Source organism: Caretta caretta, chromosome 6, assembly GCF_965140235.1.
Source record: "Caretta caretta isolate rCarCar2 chromosome 6, rCarCar1.hap1, whole genome shotgun sequence".
Classification (NCBI taxonomy): Eukaryota; Metazoa; Chordata; order Testudines; family Cheloniidae; genus Caretta; species Caretta caretta.
Genome location: NC_134211.1, coordinates 112,746,590 through 112,768,469, shown reverse-complemented (window position 1 = coordinate 112,768,469; position 21,880 = coordinate 112,746,590). Strand labels below are relative to the sequence as shown.

Here is a 21,880-nt window from a genome sequence, read left to right as displayed (position 1 = left end):
AGCTTACAGAGAAGTAGAGTGAACCAAGGGGCGGGGGGTTTCATCAAGGAGAAACAAACAGAACTTTCATACCGTAGCCTGGCCAGTCATGAAACTGGTTTTCAAAGCTTCTCTCATGTGTACCGCGCCCTCCCGTGCTCTTCTAAACGCCCTGGTGTCTGGCTGCGCGTAACCAGCAGCCAGGCGATTTGCCTCAACCTCCCACCCCGCCATAAACGTCTCCCCCTTACTCTCACAGATATTGTGGAGCACACAGCAAGCAGTAATAACAGTGGGAATATTGGTTTCGCTGAGGTCTAACCGAGTCAGTAAACTGCGCCAGCGTGCCTTTAAACGTCCAAATGCACATTCTACCACCATTCTGCACTTGCTCAGCCTGTAGTTGAACAGCTCCTGACTACTGTCCAGGCTGCCTGTATACGGCTTCATGAGCCATGGCATTAAGGTGTAGGCTGGGTCCCCAAGGATACATATAGGCATTTCAATGTCCCCAACGGTTATTTTCTGGTCTGGGAATAAAGTCCCTTCTTGCAGCTTTTGAAACAGACCAGAGTTCCTGAAGATGCGAGTGTCATGTACCTTTCCCGGCCATCCCACATTGATGTTAGTGAAACGTCCCTTGTGATCCACCAGTGCTTGCAGCACTATTGAAAAGTACTCCTTGCGGTTTATGTACTCGCCGGCTTGGTGCTCCAGTGCCAAGATAGGGATGTGGGTTCCGTCTATGGCCCCACCACAGTTATGGAATCCCATTGCAGCAAAGCCATCCACTATGACCTGCACATTTTCCAGGGTCACTACCCTTGATATCAGCAGATCTTTGATTGCGTGGGCTACTTGCATCACAGCAGCCCCAACAGTAGATTTGCCCACTCCAAATTGATTCCCAACTGACCGGTAGCTGTCTGGTGTTGCAAGCTTCCACAGGGCTATTGCCACTCACTTCTCAACTGTGAGGGCTGCTCTCATCTTGGTATTCATGAGCCTCAGAGCAGGGGAAAGCAAGTCACAAAGTTCCATGAAAGTGCCCTTACGCATGCGAAAGTTTCGCAGCCACTGGGAATCGTCCCAGACCTGCAACACTATGCGGTCCCACCAGTCTGTGCTTGTTTCCCGAGCCCAGAATCGGCATTCCACAGCATGAACCTGCCCCATTAGCACCATGATTCATGCATTGGCAGGGCCCATGCTTTTAGAGAAATCTGTGTTCATGTCCTCATCACTCACGTGACTGCGCTGACGTCGCCTCCTTGCCCGGTATCGCTTTGCCAGGTTCTGGTGCTGCATATACTGCTGGATAATGCGTATGGTGTTTAATGTGCTCCTAATTGCCAAAGTGAGCTGAGCCACCTCCATGCTTGCCTTGGTATGGCGTCCGCACAGAAAAAAGGCGCGGAACGATTGTCTGCCGTTGCTCTGACGGAGGGAGGGGCGACTGACGACACAGCTTACAGGGTTGGCTTCAGGGAGCTAAAATCAACAAAGGGGGTGGCTTTACATCAAGGAGTATTTCAGGCAGGACTTCACGGAGGGTTCCAATAAGAAATGGTGCAGCTAAGTTATTGTTCTTATTGGAACAAGGAGGTTAGCTTGGCCTCTGATTGATACATGGCTAGATTTACCTCACTGCACCTTCTCTGTGAGTGACTGCAGTGTGACCTAGAGGAATGAGTCCCCTAGACGGGGGAGGAGGCAAATGAGTACAAAACAAATCTGGTCTATTTCTTGTTTTGATCCACTCCATCTATCTTTTACATCTTTGGCTGGCAGCAGACGGTGCAGAAGGACTGCATGCCATCCACATCTCATGGCTGCTCAGCAGAAGATGGTGCAGTAAGACTGCTAGCCATCCTCATCTCTTGCCTGCCCGGCAGAAGATGATGCAATAGGACTGCTAGCAATCCGTTTTGCCTGCCTGCTTACCATAAGACAGTTCAATAGGACTGACTGCAGGACTAAAGAGAATGACCTGGTCAAGTCACTCCAAATTTAGTCCCTGCGCCCATGTCTGCCCAGGCGCTCCCAGCCAACGTGGCCAGGAGCACCTTGGACACGACGAGGACGGCTACCAGTCGTACTGCACCGTCTGCTGCCAGAAGGCAATGGGTTCCTGCTACTGTGTAGCAATGCCGTACCACATCTGCCAGCACCCAGGAGACATATGGTGACGGTTACCTGAGCGGGCTCCATGCTTGCCGTGGTATGGCGTCTGCACAGGTAACTCAGGAAAAAAGGCGCGAAACAATTGTCTGCCCTTGCTTTCACGGAGGGAGGGAGGGAAGGGGGGCCTGACGATATGTACCCAGAACCACCCGTGACAATGTTTTAGCCCCATCAGGCACTGGGATCTCAACCCAGAATTCCAATGGGCAGCGGAGACTGCGGGAACTGGGGGATAGCTATCCACAGTGCAACCTCCCAGAAGTCGACTCTAGCCTCGGTACTGTGGAAGCACTCCGCCGAGTTAATGCACTTAATGCACTTAGAGCATTTTCTGTGGGGACACACACACTCGAATATATAAAACCGATTTCTAAAAAACCGACTTCTATAAATTCGACCTTATTCCGTAGTGTAGACATACCCTTAGTGTGCATGATTGGGAAGGTGAATGGAAGCTTAAATAGGTGCTTAACAAGCAGTAGTATGCTGGAGTCAGGATGTCTGTGGTAGCTAAGGTAAGCAGGAACACCTTGGTGCTATGACCAGTGCACAAAATAAACTTGGAATGTAAAAGTCAGGTTATACATGAACAGCACATGGACAGATCATGCTGTATAGGGATTGGTTTCTGAAAAGTAACCAAGCCAATCATGAGGCATATAATGCAATGTGTAGTTAAAAATGCATGCATTACTAGCATTAGTAAAAATCTATGTAAGTTAAAGTTTTGCTGTGTAATTTTGGACTTGTGATATGCCCTATATCCACCTGCTATGCTTGAGTCTGACCAGCTCAGTGTAACTTTGCTGTATGCCAGATAAAGGAACCTCAGTGAGCCTTGAGTCGAACAGAGTTCTTGGGGAACCAAGTAAAACTGGGTCTTGGGAAAACCCCAATTCCATGGACTGCTGCTTCAGTGATTGAAGCTCAATATGTTTTAAAGTGATTTGCCTGCACTCTGAGGTCCCACAGGGCAGAGTCCTAGGACCTATGCTGTACTGTTTGTACAATATATATTTCACATGGGTGCTAAGATTCAAAGGCATAATTATCATGGTGACACTCACGAGACACATGGTTACTCCTCTCCCCATTCAGCTGACTACAGAACAACTCTTGGTTTAGTTAGGATCTAACTCTAAAGTAACTTTCAACAAAAGTCTGAGCAAACACCACAGCTGATTTAAGGTGGTCCCTGCTACTTTTTGAATACAGTAGAATCTGAGAGTTATGAACACCAGAGTTACAAACTGACTGGTCAACTACACACCTCATTTAGAACTGGAAATACGCAATCAGGCAGCAGAGACCCTCACCCCAAAAAGCAGATACTGTACCGTACAGTACTGTGTTAAATGTAAATTACTAAAAAAATAAAGGGGAAATTAAAAAAAGATTTAACAAGGTAAGGAAACTTTCTGTGCTTGTTTGTTTCATTTAAATTAAGATGGTTAAAACCAGCATTTTTCTTTTGCATCGTAAAGTTTCAAAGCTGTATTAAGTCAGTTGTAAACTTTTGAAAGAACAACCCTAATGCTTTGTTCAGAGTTAGGAACATTTCAGAATTACGAACAACCTTCATTCCCGAGGTGTTTGTAACTCTGAGGTTCCACTATAGCTTCATCCTTTTCAGTTCCCTTCAATGGGAATATCAATAGCCTGCTACAAAGGTTCACAACCCTGCCTTGTTCCCTTCCCGTGATAGCTTTTGCTTGCCATTTTAATTACATCATGAATCCTTTACAGTCATCTTTAGCATATAAAAAGGTTACTACTATTTACTGTCTCAGGTAAATTCTTAGCCTTTCTTTCATGCTTTTAATATACCTCAGTTACATAATTTAAAAGCTCATTCTCTGCAGATCTTCCAGACCGTTTACTTTGCCAGATGCAATTTATCTGGAACTTGCTTGCTACTTTACGCAGAATGTGAACAGCATATTACATCAGAGTTAAAGGCTTACCATTGTATTTTAGTTGGTTTTGACATATTTCTCTTCAGTTATAAAGCATTATTATAATTTTTCTAGCCATAGCAGGCAAGTGTTCATTCCACGTACGTGACTTGAGTATTGCATTCTAGTTCTAAGGTTTTATTAAGTTCTTGGATATAAACCCATTTCTTACTATATCACGTTTCTAAACTTTTGCCCAAACTTAACCAGGAATGCTGAACACACCACTGATTTCAATGGAGTAGAATTCACTTACACTATGACTGAAAACTTGGCCCCAAGTGTTTTAAAAATGTGCAGGAAAAAGTCAATAACTTACTGTACCTTTTTCCCAGTTTTAATGCTGAAGGCTTGTACTTTTTTTTAGTCACTTTAAGATGCTTGTACAGGAAGTGTGGCATAGAAAGATATGCTGTATTGTACACTTTAAAGACGTGATCACCAGTTTTTCTACTTTAGCGTATATGCTTTTTAAATGTTCTTTTCTAAAGATAGAATGGTACCCACAGCATACGTCGGTCCTTAGAGGGTTTCCCAATAAGTGCTCTTATGTACTGTGTATTGCAATAATAATTCTGCTGTGTCACTAAGAATGGATGCCATGGATTAATTGATTTTGTCTCCCAGAATCAGTTTAAAGGCCTCCCCGCCTCCCAAACTCCACCATTTCAGTCCCAAATTTAATTTATCTTCAAGTGACATATTACTGTTAGCGAGGGATTTCCTGTTCCAGTGTAGCAATTTTTAGAAAGTTTGCCATTCTTAAGATGTCACTCAGTCTAGGTCTTATGCAAATAAAGCTATTCTCGTGCCCTATGATCAGGATAATACATGTACATAGCTTTTAAATGGTTAAGTCCGCCTATAATTCACCAGTTCAAGGATATGATAATGTTGTCACCTAAAACATCTTGACATTGTTCCTTTTGAAGTTTATTTAATCATTATCTTTGGATTTTATTAGCTTGATCCATATTAATGTGAGAGCTATAATTTACTTGCTATGTAATGCTAGCCATTTAATACATTTTATTAATGCAATGGGTCAGGATGTTAGCTTAGTAAGAGAAGTTCCTAATACACCAATAGTGTTCAATCATACCCATACTGGATTAGGTTCATACAGTAGTAATGAGAGACAATATTTCTGTACATGCATTAAGATGTTTTTTGTGACTAGAGGAATGCTCCAATGTGAATGGATGCACCAAATGTATGTTAGCATAAAACAAGATCATGTATTTCTAGGTGTGAAAATTGGATCATATGTGTACAGTATATTCCATAGGAGAACAGTTGTGTTTGGCAGAGAAAGTGGGGTTTCCTCCAATCATGTGCATAGTGTTCACTCCATATTCCTGGGGGAATCTGGTCTGTAACTTGGCCTGGGAAGGCTTCCAATGCTAAAGGGCTCAGAAAGGATCAATGGAGCATTGGCTGCATGGAAAGGGGGAGGAACTCCTCCTTGCTTCAGCAAAGGTGCCATTTGTTTGAGGCAGTCATAAAATCAGAAATCATAGTTGTAAATCAAAAGTTGTATCCCATATCTGTGCATCTGCCTTAAGTATTCTCTATATTTGCAAGTTCTAGGTTTTCATACCTAGAAGCATTATTGCTTTAACCAGAAATCTATTAATTCTTTAGCCACTCAAGATACAATCTGATGTCAAACATAGCTTTTCTGATTATGTCCTGTTCAGAAGGTAGGTAAAATCATTGTTACAGAAACTCAGTTCAGTTAGAGAGTCCCATCAATGAATGTGGCTACGTCTACACTGTGCCACCGTGCAAACTATGGGGATTCGAATTGCAGAGTGCATCAAAGTGTCTCTTACTATAGTTCATGTTAATGTGAACTGGGTACCTTTTAGAACACACCTGCAGCACCCACACGGAGCAGTTAGCAACATTTTGGCACACGATTCTGAAGCGTGTAGTCTGCACTGTGTCACAGTGCAAACAAGCCCTGTGTTTAAGGTGTCAGCCTTATAATACATTTAAAAAGTGCAATTTAAAGTGACACATCGGTGAATATTAGCACAGAACTGCAGGCGGATGCTCTTGATTGATGCAATTATTTGTGCTGACACACACACACAGTTGTTGTAATTATTATTACTGACATAATCTAAACTATTGCAAGAAACCAGTGAAGTGAAACAAAACATTTATTTCCAGAGATTTTATTAATGTAAATCCATGGATATATAATCAACTTTGAACTCCACCCCCAAAATATAAATTCACCATAAGAGAAATGGTGCAGGTTGCATGCAGCATTTCCCCCGTAGATTTACTAGATAAAAACTCAGTGTCCCAATTATAGAAAATAAAAACTTCAGCATGCTAGTTATAGAAAAAATAAAATAAAATATTTATACAGTGAGACACACTATCATGACATTCCAGTCTCATTTGTTTACAGCTATATGCTCAGACACTTGGCACTGAAAAAGGACCCGAACTAAGATGTGACAAGCTAGAGTAACAGGTTTTCATTTTTTAAAAGAAAGTTAAAATATCAGCCATAAGAAAATAATCTTAAAAGATAAGAAAAAAGTAAATCTATTTCTAAATTAATTCTAGGTTCCCAATATACTCTAGTAGCAACTGCGATCATCTCCACCTTCCTTTTTTAAATTCTTCTTCTTTTTTAAATAAAAAAAATTATTGCCCAGTATTGTTTAATTGTTCAAAACTGGCTTTTTTCCAGAAATGTTTCCATAACCTATGGAGAAATCATATAAAGAAACAGTTAGCTTTAAGACACGCATTGTGGACCACTTCAAATTTGCCTGAAGCCTTTCCAAGAAGAGCGTACATTAGAGTAAACTCTAATCCAACACTCAGGAATGCCTTCAGATTGTCTTTCCTATAGGTAGGGAAGATTAAAAAAAAAAATAAAAATCAAGAGCTGGCCCATATGAAAGTTACAGATTTAAAGTGACATGCTTCTCAGTCTGATATCAAATTTTATTTAAAAATAAATATTGATTTCAATTGAGGTGAATGTAAAGGCACCACAAATCTTTGAATTTTACTGAAACACTAAATCAGTGAGTAGTGGGTATAGAATGCTACCAGTGAGAATTCCCCACTCACATACACCAATGGGAGCGTTTTACATCCACTTTATACAGGTGTAAACGACTACCCAAGGTGCATAGCAGTGGAATATCCAGCCCAAAGTGTTTAAACATCCTGAGGGTTTTGTTTTTTTTTAACCTTTTCAATATCTTAGATTTTCCAGTACACTGGAAAAGAGAGATATCTAATCTCCAACGTGAGATGATTGCATCAGAGTAGAATTTTTTGAAAAAAAATGTGTTTAAAATTCCTCCAGTTATATTGGCAAGCTGAGTGGTGAATCTTCTCCAAACGTCCATGCATCATTTAAGATTTGGTTGACTGTTCTCCCAGTTTTATTTGACTGTTGGCTGGAGAAGATATATGTCAATACTGTTAATTTTGACATTCAGTGTAAAGAATTTAGAATTCAGTCAGTCTCTGAAATTCCTGATCTCTCTTACTGTCCTGATTCAGAATCTACAATGGCAGGGTGAATCTGTAAGGCCTTTTAAACTCAAGTCTTCTATTGTCAATTGTCATTAATTCCTAACATGTGCTTAGTCAGGTCTCTCTCTCTCTCTCTCTTTTTTTTTTTTTTTTTTTTTTTAATTCAGATGGTCTAAATTACATTATTAGGAACAAAATCCTGAGTTAGGATAGCCGGGGGCAAATGCTCTGCTGGCTAAATTGTCATTGGTGTATTCAGTCTAGCTGAAGATCTGTGCCACTTGTTTTCAGTGCTGGCTAACTACAATACAGTCTGTCCTCAAGCCAGTGAGCCAGAGTGTGTGTTATCATTTATATAGTGCCATAGGTATCCATATGAGGCAAGGGTGCTACTCAGAGCAATTTACAGTCTAATACAGACAAGACAGATGAATAAGCCATCAAAACGTGCCAGGGATGAGATGAGAAAGGAGTGGGATGATACGAAGTGATCCCAAGTTGTTGCTCTGGCAAATGAGCCCATCTTGCCTTTTAATCTTGACATGGAAATGTCTGGAAGTCTACACTGCAATGAAACAGCCCCAAAGCCCAAGCCATGCAAGCCCAAGTCAGCTGGCACAGGCCAGCTGTGAGTTTTTAATTGCAGTGTAGACATACCCCAAAAAATAGTTGCAAAAAGAGCTGAAGTGTCACTCTGTTCTTTAAGTTTCTGGTGAAGGCGCGATACATATTTCCTAAAGATGCTGTTTTCTCTAGTGCTGTTATTAGATTGTTTAGCTAATTAAACTCATCCTCTGTCTAAAGACTCCTTAAGTCACATAAAATGAAAACAGATCCATACAGTTACATGAAAGGAACTTGTTGGTTTAAGTATCAAGATACTTGTTTTGGGGAATGTTTAATTCACTCAATGTATTTTCTTGGTTGCTATAAGCGTAATCTATTTGCGCACATTACAAAAACGCAACATTTTCCTTTTGAATGAAATATGTAAACTGTGAAGTATTTGCATAGTTGTAGTTTGTCTGTCTGCTTTGTTTCTGACTAGAAGTATTTCTGATTTGGGTTTACTTAAGTAAATTTAAATCCATGTACCAACGGTTGTCAGACCTGTGGAGAAGAAACTCACTAATGCATTCTTTACTTTGTAAATTATCTATCTTTTGCATTACAGTAACACTTAGATGAAATTCATGATCCCATAGCACTAGGTGCTGTATAGACACAGTCCCTACCCCAAAGAGTCTATTTAGATTATATCCCCATTTTATAAATGGGGAACTGAGGCACAGAGAGGTTAAAGGTCTTGCTCAAGGTCACAGAGAAGTTTGTGGCAAAGCCAGGAACTGGACTCAGAATTCTCCAAGCCCAGTCCAGGGCCTTAACTACAAAACCATCCTACAACAACAACAGAAGACAACCAAGGCTCATTTCAGCAATCAAGAACTTTCAGAAGAACCATTACCATCTTTATCTTCAGTTGATTAAGAAAGTCTAGGAGCTCCACATGGCCTGTAGCTTCTGCCTGTAAACAGAAATGTAAAGAGTATTGCCCTGTCGTGTGTGCATGTACACATGCATGCAAAACGACTTAAAGCCTGACTGAAATGTCTAATTACTTGTGGGGAGTTGGGAGAATGACTTATTGCTTGACAAGAGTTCTGGACCTGTCATAAATCTGAAGCAAAGACTTTTTTTTTTCCATCAAAATTGTCGGAACCAAAGTGGCATTTAATTTGCCCAACCTACGTGTCAGAACAGCTGTGCCGTAGCACACACGCTTCGCAGAGCCCCGCACGCAGTACGGCAAAAGCCACGCTTACTATTCGTAAGGGAGTTCTGCCGTCGTAACCAGCTTCTTCCAGGCTTGCACCAGCTAGATGCCAGGCATACAACCCTTCCACATCGCCGCTAGCAGCGAGGCTGGAAAAAACAATTGAGAACAGTTTACTTTTTCTAAATCTGTCAGGGCATCTCACTGCCCTACTGTGTTCTCTGAACTATCAGAGAAACGAATGTGACCACTAAACCAACAACAATCTTAGCACGACTGCCAGGATGGGGTGGGGGGGGGGGGGGTACAAGTAAGCGAGGGAGAAGTTTACAAAAGCTTTCAACAGCTGAGCCAGCAACACGGCTTGATGAATCAGTTCCTTAACTTAACAGGGCTGTATTATAAGCAACTTACAACAGGCTAGTTTCACCCAGTGGGTGTGACTATGACCAAAGGGGAAAAAAGATACGGAGTTTCATATTTCACAACACAACATATATCCTGTGAAATGGAGTCTAAGAGGGATGGGGGGGGCCTATCCCACATTTGAGTTGCAGAGTTTTGCATTTTCAATAATAGTTTTACTATAAAGAGAGTGACAGCAGACATGCTAACAAAATATTGCACTTAAAAAACAAACTCCAAAAGTTGTATAAACATATCTGATACAATATTGCCTCTAGCATGAATGTTAATAGTCATGATCAGCGGTTAGGACAGCATTATGTTTCTGTGGTGCCATTTGGATAATTGCAATGGTGCTACAGTATTTGGATCTTAAATTAAGGGCAATTTATAAAACTCCGTGCCAATAAACAGCCATTTTACACACAACGAGAAGAAAAGTCTGCTAAGGGTGGTCTATGCCCACCATTTCTAGATGACAAACATTATACTGTATCAAAGTGAATCAAGACAAAAGTGGATTTTAAATCTTTGGTGTGACAACAGCAGGCAGTTTCTTGCAGGCCTGCTGGCAGCCCGACTAATATCTGCAGAACTTAATCTTTCAATTAAAAAAAGTGTTTCTAGCCCTTGTGGTGTGATAAACTCCTGGATGTGCCCCAATGCAATGTCACCTGCAGACAGGCTGAAACAACAGAACAGCAGCATGTAGTCTGAAAAAAGTGGGTGGGTCTCACCATCACTCCGCCATCTGCCTGTATCCCCCAGCAATTATTTCTGACCCCAAATCAATCCCGCCCTTCAATCCACATATCAATCCTACCCCTTTCAGCCTTACCTCTGCTCCTCCTCCAGCTCTAGGGGTTCTTCACCACACCCCCAAAGCCTTGGGGGAGCTGCACTGGGGTCCCCTCTCTGCTTTCCCAGGATGCAGGGATGGAAGGAGCAGAGGAGCTGTCCCATTACTGGCAGGAGAGCAGAGCTGTCATGAGCAGCTGGACTCTTTCTACTTCCTCCCCATCCCCTGCGAGAATGGTGCAGGTTGCTTGGGGATGGAGTGGAGAGCTCTGCCTGCTTGCTGCAGTAGCCCTGGGGAAAGCAACCAATCAGCGGGGCTCCCCTCCCCAGACAGTACTAAAAATGTGTACCCCTCAGCAACTTGGCTGGCTTCTTAGAAAGGTTGTTTCCCAGATCTGCGACCTGACGCACTTTAAGGACTGGGGCTACCCCCAGCCATCTCACGAGGCTGTTAGCTCTGGAGCCGTAAGGCCCTTAAACGTTAATATTGATGACTTGCTGAATTATCTGAACAGAAACAGCCAGGTGATTCTCCAGTGAGGTTGGATCTCATTGAAATGAGGGATGGAAAAGGCCTGTTTGTTTCGTCTGTGGCATATGACCTGCTGCTCTGAATGTCGCTCTCTCTCTGAAGGAAAAAGAGTACAGAGGACAGCAGGCAAAGGATAAGGAGGAAGGTGAAAGGCTCCTGAGTGTGGTAGACTGGCTCAGCAGACTTGAGGGGGTAAGGGAGGAGTCACATGTAGCAAAGGCATGTGAGATATCAGCAGCAGGCAGCCAGGACTGCTTGTAGAAGGGTCATTCTGCAGTCAAGTCTGCAAAAGTTGTTACTCCCTGCTAGTCTGAGGCCACTTCTCAACTGTTGATAAATATTTTCAGGTACTTAAAAAAAATCTTTAAAGGGGAGTGGAAGCCTCTAACTGCAGCAGCCTGAGGGTGAGTGAGAAGAAAGCTTTTTTAAGGTCTTTGCTTGCAGCAGCCTGAGAGGGTGGGAAGAAGAGAAAGGCTGTGCCTTTGGCTGTTGAGATGGAGTGAAGGGGTAGGGGACAGATGGAGAGGAGTTAGGGTCTTTGTTTTGTATGAGAAATTTAATAGTGGGAGCAGGCTGGCATATGTAAGAGAAGAAATGTTGAGGAAGCACTAACTACAGCTGCATCCGATGAAGTGAGCTGTAGCTCACAAAAGCTTATGTTCAAATAAATTGGTTAGTCTCTAAGGTGCCACAAGTACTCCTTTTCTTTTTGCGAATACAGACTAACACGGCTGTTACTCTGAAACCTGTCATAATGGAAAGCAATGTTGCAAAAAGGTTATTTCCCACTGACAACAGACCAAAGTGGGGAGTTTAAAAGTGAGTTGAAAGGGAAGAGCCCTTATAAATTGCACAAGACAACAGGAGTATTAGAAAAATAGGGAAATGAATAGCTCACAGCAGTGGCTACTCAACAAGTTAAAGTTTATTTGTTTCAGAAGATTCATCTTTTGCTATAGGCACCGTGAGATTCTCTGGCTATAAAAATCAAAGCCAGACGATGAGAATCAAGAGCTTCTCAAAGTCTGGACAGGAAAGTGCTGGGCTGCCAAAAAGGGGTCTATCATTCACCTATCGCGCAAAGCAAAAAAATCACTATGCCCAAAAAAGAGCACATTAAAAAACACCGTGTTACCAAACAAACCCAGGTAATTCAGACAGTATCACAGTAAGCACCACAAACAAAATTGCTTTCGTTACTTGCATGCTGCCCACCCCAAAGCTCTTGTTCAGAAAGGGCAATCTGAGTTAAAATTGCCACAGAGGTTGAAACCATGAAGCTTCTAAGTCAGTAACAAACAAACAAAAATAATACTCTTCACTGATCAGGATTTCTTGTAACAATGAATGGCTGTTGCAAATTTTAAAAAAATCACATCCTCAGAAGTTTGCTAATTCAAACTATTGCTGAATAACTGTCCAGCCAAATATAAACCAGACTTAGCTGATTACCCTGCATTTCGCCTAAGGATGTAGCAAAGAAATTCCTCTGCTTCAGTTTGGTGACTGACTGCACATCCACAATTCAGATGCTTATTTTAAATAAGGGATGTGGGATGACAGAATTTGAAGTGAAAAAAACGTTTTGGGGTTTGGCTTTAATTCAAGGCCAAATAAAAGGTGCTGACCCTCAACACTGTAGTGGAACACATGCAATCTCTGTGTCTGGATTTGTTCAAATCTGCTGACATCATCATAGATGGGAGTCTTTACCAACAAAACTAAGAATGCCAGGTTATCAAGTCACAATTGCTAAAGGGGTAATGAACACACAGATAATTTAGTACCACTGTATCCTAACCAAGAGCAAAACCAGTGAGATAAATGTTTATTATTTGTTTTCACATCTGTCACTATATGTGAACTTTATTCTATTCTGTTGATTAATTCACAGCCAATTTACATTTTTCCTCCAGGATATCAAAAGCTAAATAGGGGCATCCTTTGAGGTTTACTGCCTCAGAGGAATGGTTTTGGTAAAGACCTAGGTGAGATTTTTAAATTGATTTTTAAATTAAATTTTAAATTTTAAAGGGTCAGTCAATTTGATATGCTTGAAGAATGCAAGTAGCTTGGTCATCTTGCATCTCTCAGACATTATGTTGATTCTAAATAACTTTAATCCAATTTCAGAGGTGTGCCGAAAAGGAAATCTCTTTAGGTCTGCACAACAGGAACTCCACTGCTATGTACCTTCCGAGGTTTGCAGGGTCTCCTACCCACAGCCAGAAGCCTCCTGTGCACCTAACAGGTTGGCAACAGAGGAGAGCCGCTCCAGAGGGGAGCCACTGGCACGCCTTGAAAGGAGCACAAGAGAGAACCCCTCCTACTACAGACTCCCCTAGTTTACAACAGAAGAGCTACCTTCCTGCTTGTCTTGCACGGGCATGTCTACACCACTTCTGGCCAGGTCCACAGATTTGTGCTAGTGGGGCTCATGCTAGATGAACAGACAGTGCTTTCACATTTGGGCTCAGACTGCCAACTCCACTCCGGCCACGAGAGCCCAAGCTCCAGCCCAAGTTGCAACATCAAAGTACCATCTATGGAGCTATTTTTACCATGCTAGCACAAGTCTTTGGACTCGAGCTGGAAGGCTTGCTCCCAAATGCAGTGTAGACATAACCCAAGAAGCTTTTGAAGTGATCCTGAGGTTTGCAAGACAGGAGCTTCTTTCTTGCACACATGCAGAAAAGCACGGGAAGGAAGGGCCTGGCTCTATAGAAAAATGGGAGTGTGTCTGGTGCAGAACATATTTTAATGCCAGCCCAGTTTCAAACGTTCAAGGCTTCATATATTTTTGTTTAAAAAAAGGAAATCCCACCCTCCAAAACAGATAACTCTTCAGCACTGGTTGAGTGTGAAAAACACCACACTGCTAAGCTCTTGTGCCACTTGGCTTACCATATAGTCTGCAGGAAGCATAGATGAGACTACCAACCACTGGATTTTTAACATTTGGGAAGGATGACTATAGAACAGTTACATAATACAGGAATTTCCATTATGGGCAAAATGACTTGACTGTAGAAGAGTCAAGATAGCAGAAAAGTGATAAATGTAATAATATTAGCTAATATGTGCAGGTAGCACTAGATTACAAGCATAAAAACTGTTACGAGTGCTTCATGACCTTCAAAATACGCACTGCAGTGACAGCAAAATATGTATAAAAAGTTGGTAACATTTTAACTGGCTTAGAAGAAAGTACAAGTTTCATAGCGGCTACTGATAGTGTTTACCATGAGGTATTGATGACTCATCTGTGGGATTTTGCAAAGGGTGGGGAGGCTGAGTTCTTTTTTCATGGTGAGCTCAGGACCTGATCTTTCTCAGGGGCTCTTACACACAGTTCCATGTGGGGATCCTGCTTGTTCAAGGTGTAACTAAAGCCACTGGGAAATGGTGAGATATTTGTAGCTGCAGCACCACCCAGGCAGTAAAGAAATTATGTTTCTCTGTTGGTGAAGATTCTTGATAAGCAAGGTAGTGATTCTGTGAGGGACTAAAATAATTCTGTCTACGGTGTACTCAAGGATACCGTTCATATTATCCAGTGTCCCCAGGCCTTTTTATTCATTTTTCGTAACTGCAAGGAGAGATGGGAGATTAAGATTATAAAAGCCTGCTTCATATTTTATTTCTTCAGAAAGTTAACCAGATATTAGAAGCATGGTCCTACTACCTTCCGAACTATAATTTATCCCAACATCTGGGATCAGACTTAAAAAGGTATGTTATCCTGATAACAGGTTTGAAAAAGAACATCCTTGGATTTCATAAACTGATATTTTAACATATGAGGATATGAGTGAGTGAACTCATTTGCTTGCTCGCCGGCCCTTATTTCAGCCTTGTTGAGCACAGACGTTCAGAAGAGGTGACATTCACTTAATTGACAGTCAAAAACCCAGCCAGTATAAATCAAATTTGAGGCTAAACTGGATCTAGCAGAGCAGCTTTCTGAACAAATTTGGGGAGTCACCATTATATGTCTTGGGAGTTGTCACAGTTTTGTTTTGCATAAAGACAACAATGACCCTGCAGTAGGAAAACAGATTTGGAAGATTCTAAGGGACGACAGGTAAGAAAACTTAGTTCTCATCTTGACAAATTGGAAACGTGAGATCAAAGAACTAAACGTCTTAAAAATGCAAATTCCTCATCTCACTTTCTAAAAACAACAGGATGAATTAACCCTTAAAAGAGGCAGCTAAAAGACTGGATAATGTGATAGTGTTTTGTTTGCAAGTACAGTTCCAACACTAGATGCACTACAAAGAATTTCAACTGACATTTTACAGTTATCAACCGATGACCAAATGTACTAAACTGAACACTTCTAAATCCTAAATCATTTTATGTCTAAAGACAAGGAAATTAAGGGGTTAGCGTTAGAACAGCAAAAGCACTGGCCATGGAGATGAATGAGTACAGAATAAAGCCAAATTATTTTGACAATAGAGAAGCAGTGAGAAAAACTGGCTTTTGGATCTTAATTCAGGTAGAAAACAATACAAAAGATGACTCCTGACACAATGCTAAAATTAGCTAAACCAGTCCTTGAATGCTACTTAGGAACCAACCAGCTTTCGTTCTCCACACCCTGGGGGCTGGGCATATTGCCATGGTGCCGGTCACTTAAATTAGACAGAAGGAGAAGTCAATAAAACACCTATTTGTTCCAAAGGCAACTCTAACCAGGTTGAATGCATGCAACAGCCTCACCAATATGCCAATGCCTAGTACGAGAAAACTCCCTAGGAAGATGGTGCAGGGGTGGAGGATAACGTGAAATTGAATAGCATGGAAGAATAAATCACTGAGTTTTGCTCAAATCATCTAAGAGCTGTCATATCCCAAAGTGAGTATTCCTGACACCTTGGAAGGACAGAATACCTGCAACAAGACAATATTAACTACAAACACTTTAGCATTTTGGCTCATACACTCTGGAGGAAATTCAACTCTCTGCAAAGGGACACCAAAGACCTTTCAGAGCAGTATAAGTCAAGTGGTTCCCTTGTGCAGAAGTGCCCTGCTGATAAGTCAAAGTTCAGTGTCTCTCTCAATACCATGTGCATTGTGGAATCGGACTCCACATCAGCTCTTTGTAGGCCAATGCAAGGGGCATGGCCACAGGATTTACGCTGATGCAGTAGTCCTGGGTTCCCCATAGGTGTGAGGCCACTATTCTTGTGTGTGGAGTGGCTGTGAAAGAGCTGTTTCATGCTTCGTTCATTTTGTGTGGTGGAAAGTCTCAAGACAAGGAAATCCATGCAATCATTCCATGCACAAAACCCACTCATTCTCCTCTCCACATATGTATATTCCACTCTCTGCACAGGAAAGATCTTTAAAACAAATGGGGTTTTTTGTCCTCTGTTAGCTTAATACCATTAAAAACCAATTTAAAATACCTCAAAAGCCTCAGGGTTTCATTACCACTTCATTCAAAATACAAGAGATCACGCAATGTACACAATACAGATCCAGCGTACACAATATTCCCTGAATGTACGACCACAAATTGCATCACATTCACTTTTTGTTTAAAGCCACATGCTCTCATTTTTCTAGTACTACTATCAGGCTAGCCAGTTAAGCAGGTTCTGCTTAAATGCAGAGGGTAGAGGGGGCTATGTATCGGGTCAATTTATTTGTGAAAGAATGTAATTTTTTGAGCCGCTCCCCTAACACTTCTGACAGGTGGCTCAGAGTTAGTAAACTCTTAATTTGAAAAGTCTTTCCATTGTTTCCTTCGCTTGCAATGCTCTGGGAAATATGTAGTATGGCTCTATATGGTTTGGATGCAGGCTATGTGCCAGAGAGTCTCTCTCCTGCATATTGTCATAACAGTTGAGGAACTCCACCTAAGAGTCCCTATATTTACATGTCCAAAAGCTGGTAGCAAGGTGTAATTAGTAGAAGGCCCTCAACTGTGGAATCCATATCTTCTGTGGGGGTAGCCGAGCTGTAGTCCTTGAAGACGTGGTACAATGTATTTTGTTCAGTATTCTGTCTGGGTGAGGAGACTAGTATTTAATTTATTGTTGGGGGAATGAGGAAGAAAGAAGGGAAGGCCTGTTACTTTAAGAATTGTAGAATCTACTGAGACAATTTTCAGAGGGAACTGCAGGTGGTCAAGTCACCAGCACCTCTGAAAAAAAGCCATATGATTTTCTTTTAAGTTGATGAAATACTGCAATTTTTTATTAATGAAAAATTAGTATGGAAAAGCAGTGTATGGAAAGTGTTGACGTCAATGGAACTATGTATCTGCTTAATGTTAAGCATGTACTTAAGTGATATGGTGAACTGGGGCTAGAGTTCCCACCAATTTGCAGGTCTGAACCCATATTTATTGGATTTTCTTGTTATTCTTCTTGTGACAGATACTATTCTCGCTCTACAGTTAAGGTTGAAGCCATTCCTCCATAATACAGGTATTTATTCTTTTTTAATAAAACCACTCCATAGTTTCAGTATAAATTGTCCTTGTTGCTCTAATCTCAAGATCCAGATACTAAAAACATAAGTTCCCTACAACCCAATAGTAATAAAATGTATAAAAATGTATCAGGAAGAGGGACAGATTTGCTTCAGATCCATTTACACATTTTCCATAAAGCTCTCCCTTTCACTTGTGGAGTTCTGCTATACTCCTTCAGGTGTGTCACACAGTCAATGGTTAATTTGGTCCCTTTACTTGCATTTTAGTTATTAATTCTAGCCCCAAAATAGTATATGCCAGGTACCCAATGGTCCCTGGCATATATAATAATTATTTATATAGTGCTTTCCATCTTGAAAGTATTTGAGAAACAATTCTCACATCACTCATTGAAACAGGTCACTATCAAAAATCACTGTTTTACAGACAGAGTAACTGTGGCACTGAGATAAAGATACCCAAGGCCACAGCAGTGTCAGAATCAAGATTACAACCCAAGAATTCCTCACGTAGGGCCTTGCTACACTGCACCACAGTTCAGACTATGGAGGTGCGAACTGTAGTGCACACCGAAGTGCTGTGCTGTAACTCCCCCGTGTGGATTCCTAGTTTGCGCTAACGTATTATTGTATCACTCCGGTAATTTATAACCAGCCACATTGGTTTGCTTCAATAATAAGCTCCCCATTTGTTTCCCATTTCAAAGTAAGTCCTGGGCATATTAACAACTCAATCATTTACCCTTGAAAATAGAGATAACCGGATGATGATGTAACTGTAACTACTGCATATTAGCACAGCTGACTTGGTGTAAGATGCCGGGGCATGGGTGGCCTACCTAGTGGGTGCAGCAGGACCTTACCTGGTGGTTGTGGCGGCAGACCAGAGTAATGGCGAGCATAGATCCAGGAGTCAGGTGCCAATCCGAGGATGAAGCCAGAGTCAAGATTGAGGAGCCAAGCCAAAAGGTCAGAACCAGAATCAGGATTGGGAACATCAAGCCAAAGGGTAAGCCAAAATCACAATCGAGAAGGCGAGCCATAGATCAGAGTCTGAGTCAGAAAAGGGCAGGGAGGCAAGGACTAGACTGAAGCGGACACAAGTCAAACAGCAGGAACAAGGGTTGGAGCAAGAGGTGGAAGCCACGGCAGGGCAGGAACGGCTGTGGGCCTGGTACGAGTTCAGCAGTTGCTGTGCTACTGTTGCTGCAAGGATCAAGCAGCGGGCTGCTGGCTCCCCCGCCCCATCAGGAACGCAAACATTTGGAGAAGGCTCATTGATCCCAGCGGAGCTCGCTGTGTTGCCTAGCTACCAGGCTGGGAGCTAGCTGTGCTCCTGACACTTGGACCACGCTACAGCGCAGTATCCAAACTTATGTCATCTTTACCTGCAAAGTTCGGTTCCTATGTTCTCTAGCTCCTGGCTGGAAAGGTGAGCTCCAGTTTCGCGCAGTAACTGAATCACTTCTACGTGCCTTTATGAAAAAATTGATAAAAAGAAAAAAGTTATTTTTAACAATTAAATATCCTGGAGAGAAAACATCTACAGATCAAAACAAGTATTCCATAAACACCATTTTTCAGATTTGTATGTTCCAAAAACAAAACAAAGAGACTGACGAGTATGTTCTCCATTCAAGGAGCCTGAGTTTAAAGCCAAGAGAGACCAACAGATAATCTCTAACCTCCTGCACATCACAGGCCACTAAACCCCACCCAGTTTCCTCTGCACTGATGTAGGGCAAAGAAGAGGCAAAGGCTTAATCACATCATTTAACTACCTTGGCACACTGAATTTACAAAAATGCTACATTTTCACTTACTGAATCCAAAACAAAGAGACAGGAACATAAATACCTTTCAAATATGATTCTATATTTATTTGTCCCCATGACTGTCCCCATTTCTAGCTCTTGTTAATTCATGAACTGAAATGCAGATAGACAATGAAGGCATTCACAGAGTAACAGTATTTCTGTGTGTATTTTCCACATAACGGGATAGATTGGGCAGGTGTTTTGGTTCTCTCCAAGGTAAGATCTCTGTTGTTTTTAAATGTTCGCAATGAAACCTTGCGGGTTAAAATGAGAGATGCCAAAGTTCCTATGACTTCACGGATGATATAAGCACCCATACATTTAGATTCTTATTTGACCTTTGGGAAAATCTCCCACAAAATACCCTTCTGCTGCTAAGTTTATTCCCAACTGGATACAGTCTTCTTCATGGCCTACTAGTCCACCCATGATCATGTTTTGGCTGGCCCTCTCCCGTGAGTACATTCTTCTGCCTGATAGGTATCATAGGATCTACGTGACCAGCCTGGCTCCAATTCCTCAGCCACAGAACTCAGAAATAGTTCTGCTGAGGCCACTGCAATGGCCCCTTAAAACTTTGTTGTTTGGATTACAATGCTGTGGGATGCATGCAAAATTTGACAATAGACTCTATATTACCCAAAAGGGTAATAATAAAGAGGCACTATATCAAGCTGTGGGAAAACAATCAACCAAAATATGATAGTGGGAGAACTTGACCTAATGCCCTGTAGGATTTGGATCCAGATCTCAAGAGACCAAAAGATGTTAATTTATTGTGCTGCCTAATTCCCAAACTCAAAGGCAGAATTTAACCCACACCCAAAATATAACTGCTCCAGAATGTCTATTTCAAGTATAACCACATCTGTTGTGACTTTGTTTGGAGGGGACTATAGGAACATTTGAAAGTGAAAAATACAAGGCTGCTCATTAACCAAATCAACAATCTACGGCTGGATTCAAAACCTTAGGAACAAATCAGTCACTCAATATTAATTCAACAACAAATAAAAAAATAAGTTCAAATGTATGTTCAGTTTATTCTACATTTCTTATTCTTCTTGAAGATTATAATACCTTCCTATTTTAGAACTGGACAGTAGGTCAAACAGCTTGTGTTCTGGAATCTTCATCTTGACAAAGAGAAGTTACTTTAAAGCTTATCACGATGAAGCCCAATTAAAATATAAAATTTTTAATTTGATATAAGATCTGCATTTCCTTATAAGCTATTCTGGTAACAACTTTATGACAAGGTTTTCAAAAATTTGCCTTTTCAAAAATTAAATTCTTTCAGTTACTCAATGGAATTTTAGCATTTATATCATGCGGCCAGTTTTTTGCTCAGAGTGAAACTGAAAATCTTCATTTCTTTGTTTCTCTGCAGCAAAGTAAGCATGATCAGTTACTGCAACTGCACATCTTGTAAGTTGGTTTAGTTATCTTAAATATTTCATCAGAAGAGTCCCTTGAGACATGGCTGGTTGTCAGTAAGAGTCTCCTGGAAACAGCAAGTAGGAACTAGTGCTGTATTTACTTTTCTTTACACAATACAACTCATAAGAGTATGATTTAACCAAGACATATCAAGCAGTTCAGTACTCATTTGAAAAATGAAACTGATAACAGATTATAGCAGAAAAGCTTTTACATTTACTCACAAACTTGTATTTTGTACAGGACTACATGCAAACAGTGTCTGTATCTGTTTCCTTGGTAGTGGTCTGTCCTGGAGTACTCAGCATTTCTAACACTCCTAAAAAGACCATTGCTCCATTGTGGCATTTTTTTGGCAGCAATAAATAAATATACTGAACAGAGTGCATAGGGGTGGGAGGAGGAGAAAAGTGTGTGTGGGCAAGTGTGTTTTATTTTTTTTTTAAATAAACTGAAATTAAGTGGAAACCTCAATGGTCTTGAGCCAACTGTTTCCACTGCAACAGCTTCTCGTCTAGTAGATGGAGTCTGAAGATCTTTAGAGGTGGTAGGAGGTGCAGCCCTCCTGCCCCACAGATGACCTTAGATCCATATAGAAATCCTTCCAATCTCAGGGCCCCTATGGAGGGCCTGACCTTCTCCGCTAGTCCCCGTGGCTCCTTAATCTAACTTTAGATGGGCTATTACCAGCAGGAGAGTGAGTTTGTGGGGGGTGGGGGGTGAGAAAACCTGGATTTGTGCTGGAAATGGCCCAACTTGATGATCACTTTAGATAAGCTATTACCAGCAGGACAGTGGGGTGGGAGGAGGTATTGCTTCATGATCTCTGTGTGTATATAATGTCTGCTGCAGTTTCCACGGTATGCATCCGATGAAGTGAGCTGTAGCTCACGAAAGCTCATGCTCAAATAAATTGGTTAGTCTCTAAGGTGCCACAAGTACTCCTTTTCTTTATTCTAACTGGTAACACAACTCAGGAACGAGGCTCTCCTTGCATTACAATCATGTCTGGACCACAAAACCACGC

At 41.5% G+C, this 21,880-nt stretch overlaps 1 protein-coding gene across 1 annotated transcript in view; it reads right to left on the bottom strand.

The window, feature by feature from the left end:
• Nucleotides 1–6,285: 6,285 nt before the first annotated feature.
• Nucleotides 6,286–21,880, bottom strand: part of ASPG (asparaginase) — an 85,003-nt gene continuing 69,408 nt past the window's right edge. Inside the window, exons 13-16 of the mRNA XM_048855387.2 lie at nt 18,985–19,071; nt 9,458–9,557; nt 9,100–9,159; nt 6,286–6,846 (exon numbers count right to left, since the gene is read on the bottom strand). Coding sequence (XP_048711344.1) covers nt 6,811–6,846; nt 9,100–9,159; nt 9,458–9,557; nt 18,985–19,071 — 283 coding nt within the window. The 3' untranslated portion in view covers nt 6,286–6,810. The remainder of the gene's footprint in view (nt 6,847–9,099; nt 9,160–9,457; nt 9,558–18,984; nt 19,072–21,880) is intronic.